Source organism: Rhipicephalus microplus, chromosome 2, assembly GCF_043290135.1.
Source record: "Rhipicephalus microplus isolate Deutch F79 chromosome 2, USDA_Rmic, whole genome shotgun sequence".
Lineage (NCBI taxonomy): Eukaryota > Metazoa > Arthropoda > Arachnida > Ixodida > Ixodidae > Rhipicephalus > Rhipicephalus microplus.
Window position 1 is genome coordinate 284053076 of NC_134701.1, and position 23704 is coordinate 284076779.

Genomic DNA, 23704 nt, shown 5'->3' on the forward strand with positions numbered 1-23704 from the left:
GCTTATGCGGTATTCTGACATCGACTCCAAGGCCATGGGTGATCACTGGCGACTTCAATGCCCACCATTTCCTATGGGGAAGCTCCAGGGACAACTCTAGAGGAAGAAAATTGGTGTCCTTAGCCTCGGAGTACGAACTCTGCGTTTGTAACGATGGAAGCCCTACATATTTACGCGGATCAGCCTATAGCAGCTGCCTGGACCTTACATTGGTTTCTCGCTCACTTATCAGGAAAGTGCACTGGTTTTCGGATCTGGAAACGCGGGGCAGCGACCATATACCAACTTACCTGTGTATAGAAGGTTTCACCAGCTCCAAGTCCTCAAGAGGCCTCAAGTACACCGATTGGCCGAAATTCAAAATGTTAATGGAAGACTGCTGTACCGACGGCTCATCATATAACCTAGAGGACTCGATAAAGGATGTCCTGCAGAATACCACGCATACACATTTGTCTAGTCACAAGCGCACCGATTTCGACATCGAGCTTGAGAAACTTCGCGCAACACGCCGTCGTGCAGAACGAAGGTACCGACGGACAAAGTGCATGGATGATTTGAGGCTGGCTAGACGCATTCAAAAGAAAATGCAGCGGCACATGGATAAACTGGCTAGGCGACGTTGGACATCCTTTTGCGAGTCGTTGGATCCACGAAAGCCCCTATCACTGATATGGCGAACTGTCCGGGGTCTTAGCACAACCTTGGGTCAGCGACACCCGTTTACATCTCTGGCACTTCACCTTCGATGCAGAGAGATTGACGTCGCAGAATCTTTCTGTAGAAGAATTGCCGGTGATTCCAATTTCGCAGTATCAAGAACGGGAACTTTTGACAACCCACCGCCCTCACGTGATCCCCGTATGGAATGCCAGTTTTCTATGGATGAGCTCGAGGCGGCACTGGCTATGTGCAGACGTTCTTCAGCACCCGGTCCTGACGGCATTACCTATCGTGCCCTTTGTAATCTTGGATACGAAGCTCGGAAGGCTCTCTTACGCCTATACAACGACTCCTGGCAGACTGGTACTGTTCCCCAGGCATGGAAGTCAAGTCGCCTCATTCCACTTCTAAAGGCTGGGAAATCTCCTTTGGATATTGCCTCATACCGTCCTATCGCACTTGCCAGTTGTGTGGGAAAAACGATGGAACGAATGATTCTAACACGAATGGAGTGGTATTTAGAGCACTACGAAATCTATCCAGTATCCATGACCGGATTCAGGCGCGGCCATTCGTCAATCGACAACGTTGTTGATCTGGTGACATATGTTCAACACCATAAAGCCTGTAAAAGACTGTGCGCCGCCCTGTTTCTAGACGTTAAGGGGGCTTACGACAATGTCACCCATGAAGCCATCCTTAGTGCTTTGGAAACAGTAGGTCTTGGTGGCAAGATATATATGTGGGTGTACAGCTACTTACAACTGAGATCATTTTACGTGATGACAGCGAATGGCCCAACACCTGATTATTACAGCAGCCGAGGAGTTCCTCAGGGAGGAGTGCTAAGCCCTACCCTTTTCAACCTAACTCTCATTGGTCTAGTCGAGCAGCTACCTAGCACTGTAGACCTTTCTGTCTATGCTGATGACATCTGCATTTGGACATCAGGTGTGACAAGGCCTCAGCTTCGCGCCCGCCTTCAGAAGGCTGCTACAACGGCGTCATGCTATCTTCGTAAACAAGGCCTCGAGGTGTCCTGCGGAAAATGTGCAGTGGTAGCGTTCACGCGGAAACCAATGTCTGCTTACAGTATATCGATTAATGAAGGATACATATCGTTCAGCAGAAGCCACAGGTTCTTGGGAGTCATAATAGATAGAAACCTGTCGTGGACTCCACACGTGAACTATGTGAAGAAGCGACTGATCGCAACATGCCACATGCTCAAATTCCTTGCAGGAAAAAATTGGGGAGTGCCCATATCATCCATGCTACAACTGTACAGAGTGCTGTTTATCGGATTCTTACGGTACAGCTTACCTGCAATGTCTAACACCGGCAAGACCAACCTGCGCGCAATTCAGAGCATTCAAGCCCAAGCACTTAAGATATGCCTTGGATTACCCCGCAGTGCTTCAACGGCTGAAACCATTGCCATCGCTCAAGATCACTCGATAAATACGCATATTATTACCGAGACAATGCGCATGCACCTCAGGCATTATGCCAGGACCCCTTCTCACCACCTGGCGAGCCTAGCTGCTGAAAGGCCCCGCACGACATACGGCACTATTGTCTCCAAGCATCGTTCATCGTTTGCTGAGACATACGCACCTGCATCAAAGCCACTGCTTCCTCCTTGGAGCTTGAGCCGGCCGCGAGTCCACTTAATGATTCCAGGAATGACGAGAAAATCGGACTTACTGACACATGCCCTGAAACAACTGAGTCTATCCCTACTGGAAGAAAACTACAGTAACCACGTGCACATTTACACGGATGGCTCTACTACGCCGTCTAGTTCAGGTGGAGCAGTGGTTGTACCATCTCAAGGGATAACTCGGTGTTTTAAGACTTCACATGTGACAAGTTCGACGACGGCAGAACTCGAGGCTCTGCGCAATGCACTGGAACACATCAATTCGGAAGAAAGACCAGGTAAATGGGCTGTGTTTTCTGACTCAAAACCAGCGTTACAGTGCCTGACATCAGTTCTCCGACGCGGATGCCACGACCAGTTGACCTACCAAACCGTGAAACTTCACCACCTGTTAATACAAAAAGGCCATGACATCGTCTTTCAGTGGTTACCTGGGCATAGTGGTATAGAAGGCAATAATTCTGCAGATCATGCTGCTCGCACGTCACATAAAGAAGCGAACAGCGTTCCAATACCACTTTCAAGAGCGGATGCGGCGAGGCAGATTCGTCAACTGGCCCGCAGTCTCACACTGACTGAGTGGAACACACCAAGCATACGACGTACACGACTGCACGAGCTCGACCCTTCACTACAACTCCGGCCTCCACCCGGCCTACATCGACGTGAAGCTTCGCTTCTCTATCGCCTTTGGCTGGGAGTTGCTTTCACGAAAGCTTATACCACGTTAATCAGAATTACTGACAGTGCGGCGTGCGATGTTTGCGGCACCGACGAAAATATCGAACACCTGCTGTGTCATTGTCCTCGATTTGCCTCAGAGAGACAAGTACTTGCCAACGCAATGCGGCGACTGGATGATCGGCCTCTTTCTGTGCAGGTGCTATTACAGCAACGTACACATGCCTCGACAGCCCACAAGGCAGTGAAAGCCCTGCTGCGTTTCCTGAGAAAGACAGGCTTGTGTGAACGCCTCTGACATGCGGTAGAGTTCTACACGCTGCAGTGAAATTACTGTCAGTCTCTCCCCCACCCCCTTTTTTCCCTCTCTTCCCTCTTTCTCGTCTTTCTTGTCCCCTTCCTTTATCCCCCAGTGTAGGGTAGCCAACCGGATGTCTTTCTGGTTAACCTCCCTGCCTTCTCCCTTTTTGTTGCTTCCTCCTCCTTCCTTGCCACTATAAAGGAAATTTGTGCATTGAGAATTCAATGAAGCAAAGATACACATTTTGGGACGTTAAACGCCACATATCAATCAATCAATCAATCAATCGCAGAGACCACACTGCTTAGCCCAGCACTCCACTTTGCATTCTCATATTTACACTGACATCTCAAGCACTCAGGAGACTTCACCCATTGGTTTTTACGTCCATTTTGCGAGACAAAGTCTATCTTATCGGCTACAGCGAAGGACATCCTCAATGACAGCCGAACTTCCTGGCATTAAAAAAGCTGTCCTCTAAGCCTCTAAGCCGAACCAATGGGTGGTATTCACCAACTTAATTGGAGCATTAGAAATGCTATTAAACTTAAAAAAAACAAGTCAACCCCTGTTTCATTCCATATAGCGTACTTACACCGCTTGGCTCTTACCACGGGTGACTTCATCACATTTCAATGGATACCGTCTCATTGCGGCATTCCGGTCAATATGCAAAGCAGATGAAGTGGCCCACAAAGTACTTCAAAACCAAACTTGCAGGCTAAACTATTTTACCAAATTTAATGCTTCCTAGCGGACTAAGTCTTGCTTCCGAAGAAAAAAAAAGAGGCTCTGGAATTTTCTGGCACATCATCATGATTTCCTCCACTCTATGACCCACATCTAGGAACTCTACTCCCGTTCAGAATTCTTCGATACCTCGAAGCTCTCTATCATCGGCTTCGACTCAACAGTGCTTATGTTAACAGATTAATGTACCACGTTGGTCAATAGCTAAATTACCTGCCTTTCAATGGCAAGCCCTCTCTCTCTATTAAAAATCACGAAGAAAAAAAAAACAGTATAACTGATGTCTAATATATTAGCCACACTCAGTATAAACAAATTTATTTGATACGAAATTGAAAAAAAATTTTAAGAGGTATGCTATTGCGTAAATCCAAGAAAAGTTTGTTCCCAAAATGGTATTGAGAATCTGAAATATGTTACGACAATACATGCAATGCCTTTTTCGCCTAGACTCTGTGAGTGTTTTCTCTTACTGGAGTCTCCACGTTCGCCGTAAGTTTAGTTATTTAAAGCATGTTTAGCTTCAAGTTCACTGGATTTCACAACTTTTTCACTTACCACTGTATAACATATTTAGCATACGTTAAATTATTCGACACAGATAACTGGCGCTGACCTACGAAAAAAAAATTCTTCAAAAAATTGCATCTCGTAGCAGCTTATAATATTTCCAGAGAAGTGAATGAATGTTAAATATGGTTGTCGTTAGCAAATAAGAGCTAACATAGCAAAACTAGCGAACCTTACAAAGACAAAGTAGCCAAAACAACATAGCGAAATTCGCGCATAGAATTTCAGCATGGCGAAAGTTGCAACTCAAAGTCGGACACAGAAAAAGATCCACCTAAAAAATTTCACTGCTTAGTTTTTATAGTCTACCAAGAATATTTTGCACAACATTATTGTTGTATACAAAAGATTGATGCACCGACTTTACATGCAAGTGAATGTTCTTGCGTCAATTTGTATTTCTGCAACACCATTATTAAGGTTTGACAGTGTACGTGTTTTTTTTTCTTTCTTATTTTTGTTTGCGGAGATGGTCTATCTCAACTACCTTCAAATGAGGGTCGTGCTTTCCACAAACAATAAAAAAAATAAAAAGCGAACAAAGAATCGCCGGGACGTAGACCAGGTAAGTGGGACGATCGGCCGGAGTTCGCGAGTAGAGGGGCTCCAGTTCTCGAAGAAAATCAAGCAGTGGTGTACAAGCGAAGCGAATGCCAAACTTGGAAAGATCGAGAGAAGAAAGTTCTGGCAGGGACTGAAGGAAGTGTGCAGAGGAAGCGACGGAAGCCGCTTAATGTGCCTTGGGGTGATAACAGAGCAAGAAGTAGAAGCAGGTGGGAACGAAAGGGCGGAAGTTGCAGGCGGGAAGGGAAGACAGGAGGAAGTACGGACGTCGAACTGGTCGTGGCACTGAAGGTTGTCGGGTCCTGCGTTGCTGCTGGTGGACGGCTTGATTGGGTTCGCGAAGGTCAAGACGCGCTTCGGAGAATTCAGTCACGACGATGCTCACCCTTGCTCTTCTTTCTTTCTCCTCGCTGCACACGCCTCGCGACAGGGCGGCTGCCACGTCAGCCTGCGCGGGAACTCGAAGGCATTGACCAGAAGCATTCCAGAGAAGCTGCATTCGGAGAAGTTCCTCTTCGCGCCTGGCGAAGTTTCGCTCACGTGGGGGATATTGAGATACCGCCCCATATAGAGCAGCTCACCGTAGCCGCAGCCATTGCTTGACGAACCTTTCAGTGCTGGGTGATAACTGTCTGCCAACCCCTTTTCTCTGTACCAGCTGCTTCCAAAAAATTATCTTTCATATTTGTGCGAACATTGTGACAAGTTCTTACAGCAGATATTTGGGTCATGTCATTAAGGTTACACGTAGAATGGAATTAAATGTACAATGCTAGCGGAGATATGGGTAATGAAAAACGTCATTGCTTTAGAATCATCGTTTGCTGGTATTTTTCAAAGAAACACCTAGGTGAGCTCAAAAAAGTTTTATTAACTATATTTTTCGCCAAAAGACAATATAGCTCCGAAGGGCTCCCGTGAGTGCAACTGTGACGCCTTAAGTCCACGTGAAGGGGGGCTACAACGACGCAGCCTCAAGCTGTCGATTTTGCCTTGCGCTGGTGCGAGAAGCGGACCTGAACCACTTCTTATAAATATGCCCGAGGCTTCAAAGGGGCCGTCGACGCTATCTGCGGCGTGGGGCAGTACACCAAGCCGCCTGAATTGCAGCAATGATTTTACGATCCGAACCACAGGTCCCTCCTCGACATAATGTCACACTTTTCTGTAATATGTATTAATGCCGTAGGGCAAACTTGGGCAATAATAAAAAACCAAATTTCATTAGTGTTATGCACTTTTGGTGTCACTAAAAAGTACTTGATACAAAAGTCCTTGATAGCATTTTACTGCAAAACTCCAGTAGATATCGAGCACTAGAGGCATCACTTTTAAGCGAAACAATCAGAGAACAGCCGCCTAAGCGAAGCACTACTGGGTCGAGGTATTTGAATGAATTAAGGAGTTGAGCGCATTTCATGGGCTTACCAGGCTAGCCGAAGGCACTGGCGCCTAAAAGGCAGCTTGTAGTACGACGTAACTTTAGTAGTCGCATTAAAACATTGACGTCAGTATTAAGGAGATGAAATGCATACCGCAATGCACTTATTATCGATAAAATGACGTCATATATCAGTGGCGTATTTCTCGCAAATCGAGCAATGCTTTCAGTCATCAACTTTTGCTGAGTCACAAGAGTTCTTAACTAATATTTTTCATGGGTGAAGCTAAAAGGGGGAAGGGATTGCTCAAATCCTCCCCTGCGAAAATTTTCAATTTTGCTTGCGCATATATATGCACACACAGACAAACGCCCGCATGAACAGAAACCAAATATGATTAGGAGCCCCACTGCCATTCAAAAAAAAAAGTTCGGGCTACGTTCTTGAGGTTTATTGCATTGATATAAAAGTGGATACCAGCTCATCATCACGGATAACGTTGCCACGACATGCCGCATGTACGAGATATTTTTCAAAGCAATTGCTAGCACTGGTGTGTTTCTTGCAGCAGGACACTTGAAACTCACGCAGGATACCTTGGTTCATCGCTCGCTGAAATACTGATATGTTTGTGCTCTGTGCATGCTAGCTGCGACGGGGAACATCGCCACAAAAGTTGCCCGTTGCGCACCCAGCTCACGATGTAAAAATAATGCCATCCAGGCTTCGATATACTTTCCACGTAAGACGGTGCTTATAAATTTTAACAAGCCACTACGAATAAAAAAAGTGCTCCAGCAAGGTGGTGGAAACGATAATTGTAGCGGTGTCCGTTTTCTTACCCCGCACCTCCATCGAAGTTCCACGGCGATGAAAGGATTCAGTGAAAGAAATGTGTTTACCAAATACAGTGAGAAGCAGCTGCAGTCAAGATGGTCAAAGAGCAACAATTCGAGCACTATTCAAATCATCATCAGTGCCTTGTGACAGCATTTTTTCGTTTGCGTGATGACTTGTAACAATAGGACGTTATAACAAGTTTCATTATTACCCTGGGGATATACGGCACGGTATTACCTTGCTGCTCCTCTTTTTTCACTTGCTGCGCTTTAGCCTCTACCCCCTCCCGCATTTCCAGCGAGAGTGCATCCCCCTAGAGACAGATTTCTCGTTAACCACGGGCATGCTAACAAGCAACAAAAAGGCGCAATAATTTCTGCACAAAGCATTTGTTTTCCCGGCAAACTTTGTCATTAGGAGCGGCGAAAACGCAACGAGCGACCAAGGCTGAACGGCGTGGTAACTACGTATATCACGCTCCAGTACGGCATCACCGTAACTAACTAGAAGGCTCTAATACTGTGTTCCTTTTTCTTTTCCGCACAGTGCCACCGAACAGCAGCAGTGAAAGACAGGAGGCAGGCAGTGAGAGAAATAAACGAAAGACAGGTAGGTTAACCACATCAAACCCGCGGTTTGCTACGCTGTGATCGGGAAAGGGGTGCATAAGAACGAAAGAAAAGCATCAGTCTGTGATGATACTTGGCGACGAAAATAAAAAGGAAGGGAGGAATGAAAGGAAAGGCGGAGACATTATCCAGTCCAGAATGACCGGTATACTACCTCACACTGTGGACAGAGGTAAGGAAGGCATGACTGTAGCACTTTCCGAGTAATACATAGCAACATAGTTCGAAAACATACGCAATTTGTCACTCAGTCTGATGAGATGCCGATAGAGGCCATGAGGGAAAGAGAATGCTGATTTCGTGTAGTTGTCGAGAAACTTGCTTACCAGGTGGCTTAACGACGTGGAGCGGCTCGGTGCGGTCGGTAAGACGCACCCTGGAGACAGCGCCAAGAAGAGTTATACACCAGTCACTAAATCTCTCGTGATAGCGCAAGTTCGATCCCTATGACGCTGCACCAAGTTTGGCTGGAGGACAGTAATAAAATCTAAAATCGAATAAACGTTTTTGAGCCATTGCTCTTGCGTATCACAGTTACGAAAAGTGAGGAAAAAAAATATGGTTTTTAAAAGTTACCGCAATAATTAAACGTGTCTGATTCCAAGCACAGCACTGTTACTAAGGCGTCGTGAACAGCAGCGGTGTTGCTAATACAGCAAGTTTCACGTACTATATTTATTTAACAAGACGTGTTCCTATGAAAAATAGGCAAACAAAACTTCGTAGTCAGTGTCGAATTTCAGCTTCTAGTAAGGTTATCCGAGGGTAAATATAGGCAGACACAGATAGGTAAGTGAAGTAACTGAAATTGCATTTAAGGAAGCAGCAATGGAATAAAACACAGCAGCACTCAGTGATGTGAAATGCGCTGAATACAAAAAAAAGAGTACATGCGTGATTCAAAGCAGACATCAACGTTTATAGCTCCGGTCCTGCAGGAGGCAGTAACGAAAGCGACGTGCTAAAGCGTCGCTGTCTGTGATTGGCGCTCGGTGAACAATTTGAAGGATTATGAAGTAGGGGAAAGAACCTTTTCTCCTTAAACAGACTGTTTTAGCGCCAACGGATATGCTTCCCGGCCAAGTTGGCTTCCACCACCCCGAACATATGCTTCCTTTATTTTTTGAGCACAGAATTCATCTTAGACATCAACAAAAGATAAATGCAAATAAATCCATCAACATTTTCAGGTCTATTTTCGAAAATGGTGCCAAGATGTCTAGAAACAGATGGTGCTGGTATTCTCAGGGATCGCGCACTGAACACTGACGCACTCGTATCAGCGGTGCCCTCATTGATTTGCGTTTTGCATAGAAAAAGGGCCAAATGAAAAGTAAAAGACTGAGTGGACAATTTCGTCTTAGCAAAAAGAGCTTGCGTCGTTATGGCCCTAAATTTGATAAGAAGTGCCTGAATGCGAACGAGAGACATTCAAGCGAATGCCCTTTGGGATGTTTGCATGCTAACGCTCGAAGTATAACCGCTGAGGCTGAATAGGACATCTCTAAACCTTTAGCCAGACCAGGGGAAAGAAGATAAACTGCATCGCTGCATTACTTATGTCCCCTTGCTTCCATTTACTAGTTTAGAAAAACGTCAAAGATCACGTTTGTTGTACACTGATGCATCTAACAAGTGCTTCCTAAGAGATTTTTGTAGTGGTGTGAGTAGGGTGCTGTTGGAAACGCACACACACGCGGGCACACCCACAGATGCACGCACGCACGCACGCACACGTGCACACACTTACACATACACAAACTCACGCAGACACGCACACGAGAGAAAGAATAGTATGATCTTGATAAGATTGTTTCTACTATGGCAGCGATGAGGCTCGTAGTAATTATCGTAACGCCCGGTTCAGACATCCTAAGAGCCTCGTATACGTACGTTCGAAGGAATCTCAATGATATTCGGTCTTAGGAATACCTCGCCAACAATGATTTTACACACCAATTTATATATTGGTGCCCGGCATCACACAGTCAAGTTTAACACAGCAGCGGCAGCCGTTCAAATCAAGTATGTGCAGTCATGATCCAGAAACAGCAGCAACGCGCCTGCCTGCACACTTCCACATTTTAGCAGCTCTATGAATTCGTCCCGGGGCTTCGATTTGCTGTATATAAACAGCACGTTATTATTTGAACATGCACGCAAAAACGTTTTGTAATATGCGCGAAGTTACTGCTTTATGAAGCAGTCGATAAAATTAGTTGCGTGGCTTTTGTCGATGATGTCATATAATAAGCCGTATCTGCGAACATAATTTATAGAAATGCGCAAAATTTAGAAGCAGTTTTAATGAGTTTTGTTTTCAAGAACAATAAACTCTGTTAACATTCGCTTCCGATAACATACCTTGCAGTAAGACGGTAAGTTGGGCCAGTTGGTTAGGATCCATCGTGAACTTACTTACAGCGCAACACCAGAAAAAAATACAGGACAGGGAAGGAGTATTTTTTCTGGTGTTGCACTGTAAGTAAGTTCATGATGGAACATACCTTGCGTTAAAAAAATAATGACCATCGTGCACTCGCCGTAAAAATCATGGGCACTCGCACACACTGCTGAGATATACGAGATTCAAGGCTACATTAGGTTTTACTAAGCAAAGCTGTTACGCGTCGGCCCAGTCAGTGACCTTTTTTGTCCTCCTCTATAACATTCATTCCCCCTCTCCCCTTCCCAAGTGCAGGGTAGCCTGCCCGGGCTCAGCCATGGTTAACCTTCCTGCTTTTCTTTTATGTTTCTCTCTCTCTCACACACACATATTAGTCAAGACTTTTTTGTTACTGTCACGATTTTTGTTTTTTTTTGTTACTGTCGGCATTCCGTTTACGTTGGGAGACGTGTTAAACACAACAAAAAATGAGCTCAGAGGTGGTAGCACTCATCAAGATTTTTAGATATAAATGTAGTCAGCATTTTGCATGCTAAAGCGTAGTCCTGCAGCTAATAGTTATTATTTGACTGATTGATTGATTGATTGATTGATTGATTGATCGATATTTAGGTGGGCTTGTTCATGAGATCATGCTTTGTTTGGATAACTAAAATTGATACTGATTCCACCATAATTTGCTACTTTTAAGAACGCTAAGCGTCATCTGCTAATTAAGTACCCTCTCTTCCTTTTTAATCTGATGTTTCCCTTGTTCCCCAAAATGTTTAGAGGAACGAGCAAAACAATAATAACTCATAATTATGTATATAAATCTTTTTTCACAATTGCCTGCTAGTGAGTTCAAGATTTCTGGAGACATCGGAGACAAGATGGCAATGTTGATAATAATCATAATAGGAGCAATGATGATTGCGATGAAGCAAAAAGGAACACCAAGAACGTACGCATCGGCGACGTTAGCACGTTATAAAAATGCATCAGGTTCCCAATGTGTTCATGAAATACAAAGGTGCAGTCAACGGTTTGAGTTTTAAAGTGCTTTGTGGCAGGTGCAAAGAAAAAAAATCTTAGTCACTGACTGGAGAGTTCGTTTAACGACCTTTCTTAAAGGATTGATGTTATAATATGAGCAATAAGTTTGCCAAACGCCTGTCTTTTACAACACACAGGTTTATGGCTAATTTACAATGTTGTATTATTGTTCTCGCTTAAGTCGATTTCATTGGATAACCGTGCAGCAGTGAGTACAAGCTGAATGCAAATGTGATGAGGACTGCAACATATTGTTTTATTAACAGCGTAATTTATATCTCAGGATAACTAGGACGCTCAATAATCTCTCGCAACAGCTCCATTGTACTTTACTTCAATTTCACCAGTTCTCTTGATTAATTCTGAAGTAGGATATGCGCTATAAATATTCAGTTGGAGTTGGAATAAGAAATGCTCTGGTAAGGAACTCAGCACCTAATCTTAAGCTCTTCTTTAATTTAAAACTTTCAGGAAATGAGGTGAGAACTTGAGATATCTGACACGGTAGCTGGCTTTCCTTGAAGACAAGAATTAATACAAAATTTACCACGCAGTCCTGCTCAGAATTTTAAAAGAGCACTTTCAGGGTCTCGAACGTCAAGATAAGAAGCGGTGCGGCTAGTCTCTCATAAAAGATACGTTTGTCAATGTTAGTGGAAAAAAGACCTTGTAGTACAAGCAAATGCAAAATTAAATTCACGCGAGGTTGTCATCGTTACAGCGCAGGAGCGGCTTCGTTTGTTTCGCTTTTGACAATGGTGTGCGGAACGGAGCTTTTTTTCTGGATGCACAAAAAATACTGCGCAGAACATAAAGTGTGGCATTTGAAGTTGGTTTCAAATAAGAAGTGAACGCGTCATATGTAATTAGTGAAAAATGGTTAGCCAAAATACTGGCAGCAAGAGTTCGCACCACAGTGCATGCAAATTTGGTCTTCCTCAGAAAGTACACATTTCCTATTCCCGTCAGCTATTGACCACTGGAAGAGATTAGACAATAATGTTGTCTGTCGTAACACAATTCATTCATTCATGAACTTAATACAGTGTGTTGAATTAGAATTATGAGTTGTTGACATTGTATCTTTTTTTTCATTCATGTATGTATGTTGCGTTCGTTGTTTTTGTATGTATTTTTTATCCCCACTCTTGATTGGGTTGAGAATAGCCTGCATTGTGTTCAAACAAAAAAAATTACGAAAGCACAAAATCATATTGAAAGATTTACACTGCACCTAAATTTCAGTGTAATAGTTGTGTAAAAAAAACTGTCGTGAGGTGGGAGCTGGTGCACGTGACAGCCAGGAACAATGAACGATGCAAGGAACACTTTGAGCCAGTTAACAGAGCGAAATCGTTGTGTTTTTCTTCAATGAGCAGTCAAGTTTTTTGGCAAGATGCCACGTTTTGGGTACCCTTATTGCTGTCCACTCGAGAACCTGAGATTTTGTAAAATCTCATTTTTTATATTGTTTTTACCTCACACTATCCTGCCTTGTTCGCCACCCAATGTTCAGCAGTACAACACACATTACAAAGCTGTCAAAGTATATGGAGAAAATGAACACACATGGGCAGCGTAAATCCGGCAAAAATTTTATCTGCTTCGGGGTTTTTTTACTACGTTTTGCACTTGAAAATTACGTTCCTGTGGTAATGAACGGCACACAAACCTTTCAGCTTCATTCTTATGCCAAACAAGGTGGCTCGCTTATCTATTTTATCTTATAAAATATGTTGTTGGTCTTGTTGGTTTATTCTATGGTTTTATAATTACGGTGCCACTAAATACTACTACAACTACTACTACTACTACTACTACTACTACTACTACTACTACTACTAGTAGTAGTAGTAGTAGTAGTAGTAGTAGTAGTAGTAGTACTACCACCACCACCACTACTACTACTACTACTACTACTACTGCTGCTGCTGCTGCTGCTGCTGCTGCTGCTACTAGACTCTTCGGTCATATGCGTGGTTGTAATTATTTTTCATTATGAAGTATTTGCTCAACCAAGTGGTCTATGATTTTACCTGCTTATTTGTGCGTTCACTATGATTGGCTCACACAAAAGAAGTTACGATAAAAATGAATGTCATATAGTCCTCTAAAACACTAGATGGTCAAACTTTCACAATTATAGTGTTGTTTTGAGACGTGAAATCGCAGAAATTTATAACATACGTTTGTACAACTCAATAAATATGACAGCGCACAAAAGTGACGTTACATATGAAATTTAAATATAAGTCCTTTTGGCATTTCCTAGCCTTACTATTGTTGTCCTGTTGAAGAACGGTGAAGCTTCCTCCAAATCATGCAATGACTTAAACAGCAAAAAATGCTGATTCTGAAGACTAATCTGGTTGTCCCTAGGTTGCTTTTATAGGTCGTTGCCAGGCTTTAGTTAGGTGATGATAGGTTGGTTCTACATTGATTCTCCGTGAATATTACTCAGAGTTTAACAACAGACATTCCCAGACACGACATAGCCGTCTAAACTCCAGAAGCAGAAACTTGTGCTGATAGAAAGACTTCGCACCTCTCATAGATCTACTGGCACGGTATTGTTGGCGTAAGCCATTCATTGATTTGGGGCCTCCTTGCAGTTGTCGTTGACTTTCGCGTTCCGTAGTATTCTCTGGTTGTACATAATCGTGGTATTAGGCTCATCACTGTCGCTTCGCTGCTGTTTGCTTGTATAATTTGTGCCTTCTTCGATTTCAGTGTATCAAAGGTGATTAGTGCAATTTACCCAATTTGTGCTACAATACGGGTTTATGAATAAAGTTTGCTAGCAGACCGCACTCTAAAACTTCGGCTAGCTCAAGCATCTTCACTTAACAAAAGATAAAAATGCGTGTTTTAATGGGCACTAAATGTAAAACAAAGTAAAAAATAATGGGCTTTCAATATTCGTCTTTAAGAGTTCGACACGACAGCGATATTTTGTTTGTAGTGCGTACTTCAAACAGTTAGTGTATGAAATCTTTTTGAACTTCCTTGGCACTTACCCTAGTCTTGAGAGTGCACTAGCGTGTGTGCCTTCTTTAGTGGTTGACTGGCTTTGAACTATGAAGTCATAAGAATAGTCTCATGTCCTGAAACCCTATAGTTTTGTACGCTTGTACTGTGCATTTATGCGGTAATATTCCATGTATCGTGAAGCATGTATACAGAACGCATGTGTTTGTACATCATGAAAGTAAGGTTCACTGCATTTCCAAGCAGAGGAAGTTATTTTGACTGTATTCACGAAAACGTACAATCAAAAAAGAACTTTCAATCACAGCTAATGATATTAGGTTCCTCTCTTTCAAAAAAGGCCTGACCCATGATACTGTGTATGATCAATTAGTGTTGTTGGGGCTGTATTCTTTATAAAAAAGTCGCATGAATGATCGACACGCCGAGCCACCACGGTCGACGAGGTCTGTCTTCCCAGAAGTAGTTGCTGAAGTGCACAGTGTTGTTAAGACTTCTGACCCAGTTCCGGAGTGGTTTCCTCTTCAGGACGCTTGTGTGTGCTTGCTGAGTTCAGATGAATTATGTTGTGCGTAGCTCACATAGCTCCCAATTACTGGTGTTGATTTAATGCATTAAAGAAAGGAAGCCAGTCTAGTGTCCTGTGTCGTAGAACAGCTGCTGGTCACGCAAACTACCCGGGTTTGATTCCCAATCAAATGCAGAATGTTTTATTATTTATTTGCATCTTTCTTGATTCTTTAGTCACGCAAAGATGCTTGATTTTTCTGTCACGTAAAGATGATGACTTTTTGCTCATAAGCAACAACACTGACGCCGGGACGCCGGAATTTCTGCAGTATGAGCTCTTGAACGCTATTGCGGTATTATCATACTGTAAGTGGAACAGTTTAACGGTTTTTACCGGAACTTAGGCGAACTTGTGACGATCGCTAGGCCGCCTCCGAGATTATTGAATGTACTTAGACAAAATATTTTTCGCGCTGCAGATTGTTTTCTGACGATGATGATTTACGCCGCAATCTCTCAACCTTTTATCAAAAAAAAAATCAGATGGATCACTAATAAGCATCGCCCTTATCGACCTCCACCACTAACAGTGACAAAATGAGAGGACAAAGCGCGTATTGTAACGACAGGAATTCTTTTCGGTATTGAACAAATATTTGTCAGTTCTTTAGTTATGTGGGATGCAGTTATTCTTGATGAAATAACTGTTTGCAATCGCTACCACTCAGCGAAGAACAAAAATACATAAATCCTAACATTGTCGCAATAAACTACTCGAGAAAAATCAAAGGTATGTAGTTGTTCACGTGAATTCTTCTTTTAAAGCACGCACAAACTTGAACCATATCGCATTTTACTCATGCTAAATAATAGATCAGTCGGAGAATAATGTCTGTTAGGCTTGTATGATTTTATTTACGTTTTAAAAGAGCAAACCTATTTTAATTGTTTCTTCAGCAAGATGAAAGTTTTTGCTAGTTTCATCTTAGCTCAATATATTTTGTCTTGCTTTTTCGCGTGTTTGGATGTTACTTCTGGTTTAGTGCGCCACGGTGCCATCCTTTTCATAACTTAGTGCGAATGCTTTTTTCTCGGATCAAACTGATAAAAAGGCGTCGTCATGCTGTCACAATTTTTTTGTTCTATTCAAGCCCTTGATAAATTACTGTACACTCCAGCGCCATTTTGGTCTTTTTGTGTATTTGCTTACAAGAAAAAACGAAGACAGATAACTACTTTTCAGCTCGACGATATATAATTTTTCATTTTGTTAATGAAATTTTGACTAGGAAGCTGCAACAGTTCTTTAAATGAGTGATTGGTCAATCATCATTGCGGTAACTATTTTGTTGTTAAAATTTTAAATTATAAGCTAATGCTCACATCCTTTATTTGCGCAGTGAATATATGCCATTTAGAACGTCTCTGTGACCAAGTTTCAATCTAGTGCGCCCTTTTCCTGATGTGTTAGTTATTTTGATTTATTTACCAATCGTTCAATTCATGTGAAAACAAACTTATTCTCTAATAACAACAAGATCACCTTCAAGGATGCGTGACAACTTTGAAGTTTAGAAGAAATTTATTTGTTCGAGGGAGGCTACAAAGACATGGAAACAATGTTCACGCAACAAGCACATAAGCTAAACGAATTACTCGTCACAATATAAATACCTTTTAACCAATATGTCCAAGTCCGTAAGGGGTCCGTAACACACGCTACTATGGACTAAAATACTCACACTTATCCCAATATACACAATGTACATGATGATGTGTACACAAAGTACGCAAGATTTGGTGAAAATGTCGGCAGATATACCTAACACATGTAATTGGGCGTGTAAATTTACATAATACACCGTGTTCGAATGAACTGCATTTATTTATTTATTCATTATTTTTTATTTACTACATACTTCGCACACTAAGTCCATGCATAATCTATAGAACACGATAAGTTAAAATAAGTAAAACAAGTAAAGTGTTTCAATCTTTAATGCTCCGTGAAAAAAAGAGAATACATGAATGGCTTAGTTCGGGCTGAATGCGGGGTTACAGCATTTGATCGATGTTGACGAGAAGGCTTCATGAATAGTGGACTTAAATAAGCTGCAAACAAGAACCCGGCCGCGGCGGCTTCATTTCCGATGGAGGCGGAAATTTAGGCCTCTGTGCTCAGATTTGGGTGCACGTTAAAGAACCCCAGGTGGTCAAAATTTCCAGAGCCCTCCACTACGGCGTCTCTCATAATCACATGGTTGTTTTGGGACGTTAAACCCCACATATCAATCAACAAGAGCCCACATACCCATACCAAAAATCCATACGGGGCATACACTAACACGCAGAAATAATAAACACATACAAATAGTAAACACATACAGATTATATGCACTAATGAGTTTGCAATTTCATTCAACACATCTCATTATTCTTACACAGTCCACATTACTCAGCACAAGTTCATTTCTAATGGGATTCTTCAGCCTACATGGTCGGTGAATCAGAGGCGATTCTTCGTGCAGCACCAGATGCCTTATACTACACTATATTACAGAATAGCACCACGCTACACCACACTTCGCGGTGATACGTTACTGCACCCACGTCGCCGACTTTTCCTTTACTGCGCCCTTCAATTCGACCACATTTTTTTAGAAAAACGCATATAGCCTTGTATGCTTCTTCTCATGATTTATCGTGCATTGGTTTATCATACTGACGCACACGGAAGAATTATGATCTTCTATTGTGAACCAGTCGATTGAACAATGGACCTTTTTCCGGACTGTTTAGCTCTTGCATTCGCTTTCTTTTATTCGAGAGTCATTCGATGTAAACAAGTATGGCTTGCTTGTTTTCCTACATAGAGAACAGTAAAAAAAAAGATACCGCCAAATAAAGACAGCCAGAATGGTTTTACAAAAGATATTCTTAGGGAAAACCATGGGCGTCGTATTGTTTGGTACACGTGATTAGAGAAAAAAAGCGGAAATTTTTCGCTTTAACACCCTGAGTTACTGGGATTGAAAAATACGCAAGAGAGGCTGTGCTGCAGAACAAATTGATCGATTGATAAATGAGCTTTCATCGGGAGTGACAGGAAGGGAGATTGCTTTTCACAGGATTTTGGGAATCGCATTTTGTATATTGGAATGGATTCTCCAAAAACTCAATATTTTGACAAGTTGTGTTAGGGTTTGTAATCAGCAAATAGGCTTATTTCTCCACGTGTCTTCAAATGAACAAAAACAGCCGCCAATATACATGACGACTGAATAAAAGCAGCCAAATAAAGGTCAATGAGGTTGATTCATTTTGTATTCGGATTGCGCTTTCTTGCTTAAGACCTCTCATCCATAAAATAGTATGCATAGTGATGACCGAATGAAATGTGCGCATGATAAGCACAAGAACAAGAGGGAAAGAATTAGACGTGACGAAGGCCAGCCTCTCATCAGGGACAAAAAAATTCAAACTGCGATATTATTCAGCCTTGTATCGCAGAAGTATGGTGAATTACATTTTAGTTCCTATATCGGGTTTGTTACGCTACATACATTACGAAAGCTTTCTTTTAATTTGCATTCTATGTTGAACAGTCATACAATGGCATTGTCAATACAGGTCACTATAACAAAAAGGAGACTCCACTAAAGCGCTTTCTTTATACAAAAGAAGTTTGAAACTGATGCGACTGTAAACAAACAAAACTAATGAATTGTTTTAGCTCTTTCTAGCACAATGAGCCAGAACCTGCAACTCTTCACTTGTCAGCCATATGAAGTGAAATATTTATTTCTATTTACCGCTGCTTCAAATTTACACCAAGATGGCTTGTAGATTGACAGAGAAAACAGAGCTGTGTAAATGTAGAAGTACTTGTGGATTGTGGTACGAAAAAAAAAGAGACTCTTAAGCTTCGCTTTCAAAAGAGGTGAGCGTGATAGCAATATTATGTGCCTAGTGCTTACTTCAACCGCTTCGCGAAAACATTTTATTATATCATGTTACTCGAGAAGTTTAAATTTTGAATCACGACAATGTAAATGATAAAGTTAAAAGTGGCATGTCAGCAAAGCTTTCGCATATGGCTGAATTCAGTGTGATGGGTAGCAGGCATGTTTAAACCATGAGCAATAACGAACATGAAATCGTTTCGATTTTGCTATGTACCCACTACATGGTCTTGAGGAAATACGCGTGGTGTTATCCACTTACTTGAGGAGTGTTACAGTGGCAGATGTAGCAGACATTTTTTTTGGTTAAATTGACACTTTCGTTGGCATGGACACAAACTCAAGATGATGACGTGGACGCTACGAGGCGATGGGATATGGTTGTAGGTTGCCAAGGCGGAGACGGTGTCTTATCATGGAAGGCGTACGTGGCCTAATGGCCACTGCCTCGTGCCATAAATTCTACATACCCGCATGTGCTCATCGTAACGGCTCGAATCTTTACATGGTGACTACATTCTTTTGCGATTACTTGAAACGCACAAAAAAAGCAGGATAATACAGTAGCTGCGTTTGCATTCGGAAAACAGTTCCACAGCCCTTCTGGGAACACCGTCATGTTTAATCATGTGATGACACGTTTATGAACAGCTCACGATCATTGTCAGTGGCTACGCTACGCAACAGTCATCTAACTCGCTTGTGTTTGTCATGAAAAATGCATGAAAACATTTTTGTATGCTAAAAATTCAAGCAACTACAGCCTAGTTTGGCTGCCGAGCCCGCATTATTTGGTGCGGCTTGCTTCTAACTGTATGGAAGTCATTCACTACCTATTAGTGCTACTGTTTGGGGACGTCGAAACCAGCCCAGAGCCAACTAGCCCTGTAAATTTGGCTGAGCTAAAAATACATCTAGTGCACGGTCTATGCTTCTTTCCAAGGTGCAAGACCTAAATCCTTAAATGTGGAACTATAAGCGCTACGGGAAAAATTATTAGTGATCGAAGTAATAGAAGAGAACTACAAGACCCTTCCAACCGTAATCACTCCTCACAATGGAACTTTGGTTTTAGGATGCAGAAAATAGCTCACAACGCAACCACCTAATATTCCATGCCTTTCCGGTTACTAGCTACTCCAATTTTTTTCACAAATAGAAGAACTAATTATTAACTTCTGCGGTGAGCCCTTAACCATCCATATTGGTCCAAACGAAGTTGAAAGAGCACATCAATTCAGTTGCTACAAGACTTCATCATCTGCACCGTCTTAGCATAGTTGAGTTTACATCTTTCAAAACCGAAAAGCGATCATGTCTAAACGCAAGAAAACTGAAAGGCACAACCTACAGGATTAAAGAGGACATTTAACATTCAAGTCAGAATTCAGGACAGGATCTTATCACCTATGCTAGAAATATACGTCCACTGGTTTTTCACGCGCTTACCAAACGTTGTTCTTTGACTCAAGCAGTACGTCTTCGACGAAGTGTCACAAAGAGGTAAAGAAATTCTATAGCAACCCAGGCAGCATTGCCAACTGTCACACCAGCCCAGTAATAACGCTCGACCAAATATAACAACTTCCGTAATCTACAGCAACGTGCGCTGCTTTTCTTCAAGGCATGAGCAGATATGTAATCTTGTTTCGTCCACAAGCAGCAATGTAATCGTGCTGACTGAAAAGTGGTTTTCAAATGACGTTATAGATTATGAAATCCTGACCGATCTCCCGCACTTGAACATTCTGCGAAACGATCGCAATAGTGCAAGGGGTGAGGTTTTCTAACCACGTAAGTTAACATCGTGCTCAGTCGTTGACATTACGTCCGACTCGAAATTGTTTTCGCTATGCCAATAAGTCTGATGCTTGAAGGGTGATATCTACCCCAGCGAAAAGCGTAGATTTTCCGCCGAAACATCACAACTTATTGAGCTATCTTACTTTGTAACCATCCTAACACACGTGCTCTGCATTTCTGTTTAACTATCCCGTCATCGACTGGCACGGTCAAGCAGCGTTGTCAGGAACCGGCGAGGAATAAAATAATTCATGAATACCTGAGTAAACTGTAATCTCATTCATATGGTACTGGAGCCGTCCCGGGTGGGAAGCAATTCATCGAATGCAGATGACTTGGTAATAACAACACACCCCGAAAGTTTATCTTCGCCTACATGCCTACGCGACATCAGCGATTATAAGGTCATACACTCAGTCTTCAACTTCAGCCACTTGCCTTGTCAGCTCCAATCGAAGACCGTCAGTTCCTACGATAAAGCAAATTATGAGGCAATCAACAACGAACTTCAAAGCTTTCTTTTTTTTGTTTTTGGAACAATGGCTCAACAAAATTTTCCGAAGCATAGTATATAATGTGTCTGGCTTCTTTAGAGAACAGTTCTTCGTAAAGTAAAACTTCGGGACAGTTTGATCTGCCCTTATTTATACCATTTTCTTTACTATTATTGCCGAGTAGAAAAAAGCCACCCTGTTTGCTTTTCAGTTACACTGTCCTTCATTTTTAGCGATTAGGAACAATGGAGGCCTAATAGACACCATCAAAATTTGTGAGGTTATGGCGACTGGTGCGGAAACTTCCAAGTGGTGTTGCTTCCTTAGTTCCTTTTTGCATGTTTCCTCAAATAGCAAGCGTCTTCTCGCAGCATGCTTGGCATTTTTAGTGCTGTAAGAAATACTACAATTACAGCTAAATTGAACTTTTGTGACTTAGTGTCTGTTAAGAAGGATATCACGTGACATATTGTTATGAAAGCGTGAAACAATGCAATATGTGAATTTCGAACTATGCGCTGTTGAAATAGAGTGGTGACGTTTGTAGATTCCTAGTACTATGCGGTCGGCGGAGAAATCATTTTACGTTACCCGGAGGTATATGATTTTAAGGTCACAGACCACGTTCTAGGTATTTTTTTTGTCTATATATAATTTAAGAGATCAATGCATCTTCTTGCCGCGTTCTCAGTTTGGCTTTAGTGTATTAGAATAATACAGTTTCGTGACCTGCATCGTTTTGTCTGGCTGTATACGCTTCCCACGCTTTGCTTGCTTTATTTATTTGTTATTTTTACTCATTTACAGGCCTGCCATCACCATCGGTGATTTTAGCAGGGTGGTACACGAAATTAGTCGTGAGCAAAACGGCAAGCACTTGGGTATATAATATATACAGGCTATAAATTGTCTCGATTTCGTATAGCTATGTCTGACAGATATAGGCTCGTCGTTTCGTTCCTTTTAAGTTGTTAATTTTTAACAATACATTATAACTGATATAGGAAAACTATGATGCAAACTTGTAAAGCGGCGCATAAATAGAGATTTGTAACTGTTCAAATGCGCCTATATGCAATGCAAGTTTGCATGTGGCAATTATCACAAGTGGCTCACTCTTATCGGTATCTACATTCATAAAGTTCTAGCTTTCTAGCGCAAGTATAGGCTGAATAATGCTGTTAGAAAGGCTGGTGGTACAAAAAAGGCATGTATGAGTGATTTTCACTTCCTGTCATAGTTTGTAATATACGACAGGAGCTGTGACGTTTGTGTAATTTTTCCTTTGCTAAGGACACTATTTAGGTTTAATATAGCTTGCCATTTTATTTGGTGTGACATATGGTAATATAATTGCCGCTTGCTTGGAGCCTAAAGTTGTGATTGCACGCACACTGTGGTGCGTAATTTAAACAAATTTACAGTGAAGATATCAAACAGGCAGAATTGCGCGGAAAGTAACTGTAATAAACATGTAAATAGGACAATCTTCACAGCTTTAACGCTCATATTTTAGAAAGCGCCGTTCTCCGGTTAAATTGAGCCTTTCACATATATTGAGGATTGATTAGCTTCTGTGTTACTACGCGGGCCTGTGAGCGAACGAAAAGGGTTCAGCGAATGGCTGTCCGTTCGGCCTCTGGATGAATGGCTCAACGAACGGTAATAGAAAAGCGGTGAAAAGAAAGCTTGCTATAAAGGCCCAGGCAGTTATCCTGCAGGCCTGCCATACCGTTGCTGGACGCAGCTTTCTATTCAGAGGCGCCCACCCGTCGCTCACAATAAATTTGCTGTGCTGGGTCAGTTGTCGAAGCGTGTATTGGACGAAGCAACTTACAAAGGACAGAATGGTTGGGAAAAATGTCCAGCATCCTAGATAGAATCGAGCTATAGCCGAAGGGCATCATCCCTCCGATATTTTTATTTGTTCGCCGATTCATTCACCGTGAGAGCACTGAGGGTCGTTACCAGCGAAAGAGGACCGCTTTATACGCTGTTATAAGACATCTTCGCTAAAGAGGGAGGCCAAACATGACGTTTACTTTTAACCAGTACTTTAACTATAAAATAAAATACGGTTCTTCTTAGCTGATTAGAAAGAAATAATTGACAAATTTAATGCTAGACGTTGATATACTGCCTATGTTATTCGGTTCAGTGGATTAAAGGTAACGCAAAGAGGAACTAGCCTCGCCAATGGCTGACACTTAAATTCGAGAGGTGGCTGAAAACGTGTGAAAGGGTACACAACACTCAAGTACAGTTGAAAAAAAAAAATGATTGTATTTTTGTATAGTATTTCTTGATCACGTTCTATGATTGTCTAATCTTTCTGTTCTCAGAAACCGGTGAATAGTTGTGATACAGGCAAAGAGAAAAGAACACCATCACTGCGCTCAGCTTATAACTTTATCCCCCCCCCCCCCTGAATGCAATATCTTCTCAACCACGTCATTGCGCAA

The 23704-nt window shown here is 42.1% G+C and overlaps 1 protein-coding gene across 2 annotated transcripts in view; it reads left to right on the forward strand.

The window, feature by feature from the left end:
* The window catches only part of LOC142780923 (uncharacterized), a 326656-nt gene that overhangs the window by 61654 nt on the left and 241298 nt on the right, over positions 1 to 23704 (forward strand). Inside the window, exon 2 of one of the 2 annotated variants that reach the window (XM_075882175.1) lies at positions 7961 to 8023. The exons of the other annotated variant lie outside the window; for it this stretch is intronic. Coding sequence (XP_075738290.1) covers positions 7961 to 8023 — 63 coding nt within the window. The remainder of the gene's footprint in view (positions 1 to 7960; positions 8024 to 23704) is intronic. 2 annotated transcript variants of the gene reach the window in all.